The sequence below is a fragment of the Cibotium barometz genome, chromosome 2, assembly GCF_041138505.1.
Source record: "Cibotium barometz isolate CiBa-2024 chromosome 2, ASM4113850v1, whole genome shotgun sequence".
Lineage (NCBI taxonomy): Eukaryota > Viridiplantae > Streptophyta > Polypodiopsida > Cyatheales > Cibotiaceae > Cibotium > Cibotium barometz.
The window spans coordinates 51,981,452-51,989,690 of NC_141047.1; the positions used below are offsets into that span (position 1 = coordinate 51,981,452).

Consider the following 8,239-nt stretch of genomic DNA (forward strand, 5'->3'; position numbering starts at 1 on the left):
AGGATACAGGAATTCCATAACAACGGGCACCAATGCACCATGTAGACCTCAATGCCTCAAGTGTATTTGCAAGATCTCTATGACAAGATGCGCCATCTATGCAATGCACACCCTCAATAATGTTTTGCCAATCCTCCATACAAGCAACCCTTATGGATGGATTAGACTTGAGACAAATACAAAGTGAACCATTTTCTACCTCTCTTAAGCACAATACCTCTTTTATTTTGTGCCATTTCTTAAGATCAAGAACTCCTCTATGATCAATCATTTTGAGTGTATGCAAAGACATGGAGGTATCATCTTTTAGTGATGTGACCATTAGAGTATAAGCATCTCTTATCAAATGAAAACGATATATGTTGGGTCACATTAACTAACATGGAATCCTCATCATGGACATCAACCCTTTCAGTTTGTTTGTGTTTGTGTGCATCATCGTCTTCTTCACTCGAGCTAGTAGATGAGCTTTCTTCAATAAGAAAGTCATCATCCACATTATCCATTTGAACATACCACTCCATGGTGATGATAGAGCAAGGGTGTAATAAAAATGACAAAGAGGAGAGGAATAAAGAAGGGAAAAGAGGTATTTAGTTGAGGGATCAATAAAATACAAGAATAAAGAGGACACACATCACTCAGCCCGAATTTACTTGATAGCCCGAATTTACTTGACAGCCCGAATTTACTAGTTGCGAGCGTATCTTGCTTAACTTCTTATGCTTAACTTCTGAATTCTTCACACTTTACATACCTACTACAATTGGACATTAATACATGCCCATCTCACTTTTGGGGCTCTTACTTCAAAAAATATATTATTCCTTCTCATTTATTGGCGCCGTCCGCCGTCCTTCGTCCTACACCCGAATTTACCAACTTTCTCGAATTTACCAATTTTCCTGAATTTTCAAAATGCCGATCGACGGCCCATATGCCATGATTTGACTTTTTTTCTCTCTCCACCCTTGTTCCCCTCAAGAGCTGAGCGTGTCATTTAGAGCTGAGGAGAAGAAGGTAGAGAAAAGTGCAATAAGGGAAGATATTGACATTCCAATTCATGGAGGAGCTCTCAGACGCCTGTCGTGCCACCGTCTCTCTGCCTCCCCACGCTGTGCTCTTCCATAACGCCATCTCCCACTCCGCTATAGTTACTTTTGGTGCTTGATCTTCTTCTTGTTGCGATCAAAATAGCAGCAAAACCACCACCTCCACCTCCACTTCTCCGGCGGCACCACCACAAGTAGCAGGAGCAACTCCACCATAAGTACATATGACCTTGCTAGGTGTGAGCGAGGTACTGTAGTCGCAGGGGCTTTGTGATAGCCAGTCCGCCATCAGTAATGAAGCTCGATTGATTAAAACTGATGGATCTACTACGGGGATTCGCTTGCATGTACCCAAAGAGCGACACGCAAGCCCTTCTGACGGACGAATCCCCGGCGGATTTCGCTTCTCTCCGGCGAATTCTCGTCAAGCGTAGTGGAACACCCCACCCTTTCATTTCTCTGCGTGAAGCAATCCACTCCTATGATGAATTCATGCAGAAAACGCAAGCGCGCCCACACTTCAATTTCTTCACAGACTTGCTCCCCCACATCCACACGTGGGCCCTGCGTTATGACAGCCCCCTCGAGATACCCTTGCTGGAGGCAGGACGCCCTTCTACGGTGCCCCTCACCAGAGGTAAGATCAGAACCCTTCTCTCCAATGCATTTTTCTTGAATGTCTTGTCCTTGAGAGATGACATGGCATATGAGAAGCGGCGTTTCGGCGACATCAGCTTAATCTCCTTATATACATCCACCCATGAGCTTGCCAAACAGAGGATTCTATGCCTGTTGGCCTATTTCGCGCATGCCCTACATGTGCAACCACAAGATGATGATGATGATGATGATGATGATGAAGTGCGCTTTGAGAGACATGTGCTCGAAGAAGCTGCCGTCCCTAATTGGTCCTCCCTGGATGTCAAGATTGATGTCAACCACATCCGGGTACACACAGAAAGGATGGAGAACTCGGATGCCAAGGGTTTCATGGACTTTGCGAACAAAGCCCTCCACATCCATAAGATCATACCCTCTGCCACTCAAGAGGAGGTTCTCTTCAGTGCTTGCCCAGAGGCCTTTGTTGGCATTCTCATCAGTGAAGAAATGCAAGACACAGAGGCTATAATCATAAGGAACGTGAGGCGGTTCATAGAATATGAGGGCTACTCATCCAACTTCAGATTTTCAGGGTTTTATCCGACCACAAGAGTGCATGATATAGTGGTTGCGGATGCCACACCTGTTATGCATTTCACCAAAGCTATGCTAGAGAGAGATTTGAACAAGGCGTATCTTGCATTCACCGCAGCTTCCTCTTCTCCTTGTTATATGGAAGATGTGGCAAAGATCTCCACATCTCATTGGGGTTGTGGGGCATTTGGTGGAGACAAACACCTCAAATTCTTGCAACAAGTGTGTGCAAGTGCATTGGCAGGTGTTTCCTTGGACTATTCTACATTTGGTGATTCTCATACAGCTAGTTCTTTCAACAAATTGTTAGGAATCATCGGCTCAAAGAACCACACAATTGGGTCTGTTTATGATGCCATGTCTGGCTTTGAAAGAGAAAAGGGGGCTTTTTGTGATCATGTAGTTCAAAATCTTGGGAAAAGCGGCAGTCCGTGGTGGGCATTGAAAAGTGGATAAGCTTATAAGTAGTTACTATTTTTAAACTGAAAATCTATGCTATTTTACTATCCAAAGAATAAGGCTTTATCACAAGCGCATTGATGTAGTTGATATCTTTTGGCAAGTAAAATTCTCTATTTTTAATGCCTTTTTTATATTATCTTCCTCACAGTTTCTCCATATGAGGAAGAACAGGATGTTTCGAGTACAAGGTGTGCTGCTCTTGGGGCATGTCTTTGGTGGTGGTGACATGCCATGTACCTAGCGCAGAGACATACTCCTCTGTTTGCATGATGGAATGATGGACCATCATCACCTCACAGCCACCGGCTAGCTCCTAGTTCACCCAGTAATCTAGCAGGCTCCTCGGCATCTTCTATATCACATGCCATGACCAAGACCTAATGAGAACGGGTCCCTTAATGTGTATTACTCTCCCTTAAGGTCAAGCAAAGACTTGTCTACCCTGATTGACTTCTTGCCTTGGGCACAGCCACTCATTAGTATGCCCTCTCCCCTTTACCTCTGCCAACTTGCATGGGTCTGCAAATGTCCCGTGGCCCTATTTGCTTGATCTGTGGGCCACTTCTCTTGTGAGTGCCCCTCGCGTCCCATAGCCATTCCAAAGATGTCTCGCAGCCGTTCCTATGTTGCCATGTGATCTTCAGATCCTATTCTGTATGCCACCTTGCTTCCCACAGGATGTCCCAGGTTTGTTCCATGGCTGCTGTATTGACCGTGTTCCACCTTAACCAGATCCGTGACGTGACAGACCTAGCCCTGTGGCATCAACTCTACCCCTGACAGAAGCTCCCTTTCAAGAAGCTTTCTAGAGCAGATGCCATTTGTGGGTACGAAAAGGTGAGGCAACATTTGATTGTGTCTGCATGCATTGTCAAATGCGCTGATGAGCAGGCAGTCGAGCAATAGCTAGCCTAGAGCTCACCATGCATGGAAGCCAACCTTGCTTGGTGGTAGTGGAGAAGGCAGTAAAGAAGAGAGGGTAGGGACGATGCAAGACAGAAGAATGTAGCAACGATGCCATCATGTCACTACTAGACTTGTATGAGGCTAAGTGGAAGCACAAGAGCTGTGGTAATCTCAAAGGATGGGATTGGGAGGATGTGGTTGCTTTCCTGAGCGGCACGTGTGTAGGTTGCCAGCATGAAGCAAAGGCACTGATCTGACTCTTTGGTTGCCAGCATGAAGCAAAAGTACCTATCTGACTCTTCCTCAAGATCCACACCGCCATCCGTCAACTAGATCTTGGCGAGGCCGAAGCCCGCTATGGCGGAGGAGAAAAGGGGTAAGTTGTTGGCAGTTGCTCTCTCCTTTATTTGTTTGCCTGCAAGCTGTAGTTGTGGTGAGTAGAGAAAAGAGAGAAGAGAGTCTTCAACTCACAAGTATTCACAAGTATCCATCCAGCATGCATGAATCCAATAGCATACAAGCAAGAAAGAGTAGAGAAGAGGAGCTCACAAGTATTCTATTGTAAGGGAATGATTGTCTATTGCTTATTATAAAAAATGACTTATGTACAAGTGACTAGTTTTCACACTAGGCCAGCCACCAAACTTAAATATGGTATGGTCTCTATTACTAGTCTTAAGCAAGTATGTACACGAAAAAGTACCAAGAAAAAGCATCAAGCACAAGTGGCAACAAGAACGAGACCTATACCAAACGTAGAATGAAAAAGACAATGCCAAGGGTGGACATAAAGAAAAGCTAAGACAAGATCAACAAGAAGAAGAAGGACAAGAAGTGAAGAGCTAGAGTCAAAGCCAAGAGCAAAGGAGAGAGCAACAAGGGATCTTCATCAAACAAAAGCAAGGAGATCTCAAGCAAGCAGTAGCACTAAATAATGAAGGAGCTACCAACCACTACCCTAACCTAAATCATATGTTGTAAAATCCACCAAATGAGTAGGCAAATTGATATGTTTTGAGCATACTTGACAACCTAAGAGTAGCTAAAGAGCACTTAGGGGAAGTGATGCAAATATAAAACACTCTACTACCAGAGAGTAGCCAAAGCAGTACCCTGGGGGAATGAAAATCAACCTGACCATCTCTAAAAAAACCTTTGCGCTAGAGAGTAACCAAGCCAAAGATCCTCTGAGCTACCCAGCCTCGGTGGGTGCACTATTAAGAACCGAATGTATCACGTGCGTTCAAGGGATATTTAAAAAATCCCTTACCTGTAAATTTTTCATAAATAAAATGATCCCCTTTTCTTTTTAGACTTACTGGTTTTTTTTCAAGATCGATTAAAAAAACTCCTTTTGTAAATGTATTTCTATAAGTTTACCTTAAATTTTTGAATTAAAGAACCCCTTCATTTAAGCTCACATGCTATACTTATATATTTTTAGGTGAACTCCCGAGTATCCAACCAAGTTAGAAATGAGGGGGAGGGGGGTAAAAATATGTTCTAGAACTTGCATCTAACCACCTTGGAGTAACCTAAGAAAATGGCACCAAAGGGGAGTGTTGAAAAATGTGGTGCCATTGAGCACAAGGAAGAGGTAGGGAGTGAGAATGAGTAGCCAAGCAAGAGTAAAGTCTGGCATGAAGCCACATGACCAAAGGAAATTATCTTACATTGATGTATAAGTGGACCATCTTGTGTGACAGAGCAACTGTCGTAAGTGACAACACACTATCCAAGCGAACAGAGGGAGTGTGTTTTAAGCGAGATTTTTCAAAAAAGTTTTGGAGAGATTTTTTTAACTCTCTATACCCATACCTCCTTGCTTCTTCTCACTCTTCTTTTCTCCTTCTCATGGCTTGACCTTCAAATTGCTCCTCCACCCCTTCTCACATATATTCTACACATCTCTCTCTCTCTCTCTCTCTCTCTCTCTCTCACACACACACACACACACATTGGAGTTGAGATAAAGGTAGCAACAGATACACACATATGCAATAAGTAAGAAGAGATATAGAGAAGCAGCACTCAAAGTAGATTGATGAGAATGAGTGAAGTATAAGTAAAGTGACGTGATAAGGTCACGTACATACTCACTTAGAAGAGTGTGCACACATGATCAGGGCTAAAAACCTTCTAAGCAAGGAAATAGTGCCACAGGCCATTATTAGCCTATGTTCACACATCACTACCATAAAAATGGCTATAAATTTTCCCTGTAGTAGTGGTGATGATAGAACATGTACATGGATCATATAGTTGATCAATCCCCAAATTGCAATAAGCCCAAATCTTTGCAAAAAGCTTCAAATTTGTCCGTGAAAGAGCTTTTGTAAATATATCTGCCACATTGTTGTGTGCAAAGATATAAGCTAGATTACAAATCTCCCGTGTGGTGATGATGAGAACATGTATAGGGATCATGTCGCAGTTCAATCCCCAAATGGCAACAATAAGTCCAAAGCTTTGCAAAAAGCTTCAAACTTCTCTATGAAAGAGCCTTCATGAACATATCTACCACATTATTGTGTATAGAGACATAAACCAAGCTATTCTCTCTTGCAAATAATATAATATCAATGCACCTCAATGTGCTTTTTTTCAAACATGAAACACTAGGTTTCTTGCAAACGGTCAATGCACTCTAGTAGAGGACTCCCACCACCAAGATCTACTAGAATACACACTCCACAGTGTAAAAGTTTTCCATGTACGCATCTTCATAGCTCAAAATGGTCATCCTTGATTGCTTCTTGCTAAGCCATGAAATATATGAATCACCAAGATAAAAGTAAAAGCCACTAATGGACACTTGCATGTCATAACATCCAACGTAATCGAAGACATTGAAAACATGCAGCTGAATATCATCCCCCTTAGCATAGAACAGCCCAAAGGGCTAAGTGTCATGTAGTATCAAAACACTCACTTGGCAACTTGCCAATGCTTACTTCTAGGACTATGCATAAACATCCTCAATTGGGAGACCCCAAATTGAATGTTTGGCCTCGTATTGCATAGATAGATGAGGCACCCCATGGCCTGCTGATAAAGTAATACATCAAATGGCCTGCTAATAAAGTGATGCATCAAATGTTTCACCTATGTCCTAGAAACTGAGCCTAGCACCTAACTCTACCAGTATCAACGGTTTATAGTCTTCAAGACCAAACCGTGTAAGTAGTCTTTATATGTACTTTGACTACAACATCATTAAAAAAAATTGTATACCCAAATAATAATGCAACGAGCCTAAATTTGTCAACACCATAATACCATCATCACACGTGGCATAAATTCATAAATTGTAAATTTGTATACCTAAATAATAATGCAACAAGCCCACTATGCGATTATACATAGTAGGGTCCTCTAAAAGTTCACTTCTATCTACAGAAAGCTTTATGTTTTTCTCTAATAGCAGTGAAAGAGGCTTACAACATGTTATACCATTCTTAGACAACATGTCCAAGACATACTACCTCTCTAACAACAACAAAATGCCATGAGGTGATCTCACCACCTCTATGTCTAATAAATATCATAGCTCACCTAAATCCTTCATCTCAAACTTCTACTTCAAAAGCATCATGAAATCATGTATGTTAGCATCACTATCACTAGTGATAATTAAGTCATATACATAAATGACTAATAGCATGAGTGGTTGCATCATATATGTAACTTCTTCTTGTAAATCACCATGCAAGAAAGCATTCTTTACATCTATCTAATATAAAGACCAACCTTTCACAGCCATAGTAATGCCAACTCTTAGGATTGCCATTCTTGTGAGCTGATAGTCAATGCCATAGATCTGTGCATAATCCTTGGTAACCAATCTTGCCTTATACCTGTTCATACTTGCTCACTGATCTATATGAGTTATGCTTGACCTTATACACTCACTTACATCTAATTGCCTTCTTTTCCTTAGGCAAAGGTACTAACTCCTGCGTTACATTTGCATCTAATGTTGCCATCTCTTTATTCATGGCATCTTTTCATTTTTTTATTTCCAAATGCCTGCTCAAAACAAGTGGTCTCCAAGCTCTTGTATTACTTTAACCATGTAAGCATAATGATGGGTTGTATATCCATTATATCTCAACTTGTTAGGGTATCTTCTAAACAAAACCAGTAGGCTAAGATACATAAACCTCCTCATGAAAATCACCATTTCTTGGTGAATGACCAACATGATGAGGTTAACATATTAAACAATTATTAATAGACAATGTTCAAACAATTAACAAATAGATAATTATGCTTACAAAAAGATAAAGACGAAGATCATTGACTCCATGTATATATATTTATTAAATTGAGAAGGTAATGTTGATGACTGTTTATATTTAAAGAGAAGCTGAAAGGATATGAAAAGGTAGTTCCCATTGGATTTCACTATGGGTCTTCCACACACAAAGAAACATTGGGATAGGTCATATGTGTCTGTGAATAGGTTGACAAGGGTGAAACATTTCATCTGTAGAAAGTTGTTGATGACTATTGATATTTAAAGATATGGTGAAAGTGTTATGACTAAGGTATAAATTAAAATATAACTGCTAAGGGTTATTTCCTAAACTAACACCTGGCACACCGATGGGTTGTCCCATCCA

General features: G+C 41.3%; 1 protein-coding gene across 1 annotated transcript; it reads left to right on the forward strand.

Annotated features, from left to right (window-relative positions):
• The first annotated feature begins 1,038 nt into the window (after positions 1 to 1,038).
• LOC147641209 (uncharacterized) lies at positions 1,039 to 2,790 on the forward strand. Its single transcript, XM_086819145.1, has one exon. The coding sequence runs from the start codon at positions 1,371 to 1,373 to the stop codon at positions 2,700 to 2,702; it is 1,332 nt and encodes a 443-aa protein (XP_086675271.1). The 5' UTR covers positions 1,039 to 1,370; the 3' UTR covers positions 2,703 to 2,790.
• Positions 2,791 to 8,239: the final 5,449 nt, after the last annotated feature.

Excerpts from the sequence above, each read along its gene's own strand:
- LOC147641209 (XM_086819145.1), top strand. The coding sequence starts at position 1,371 with ATGGATCTACTACGGGGATTCGCTTGCATGTACCCAAAGAGCGACACG.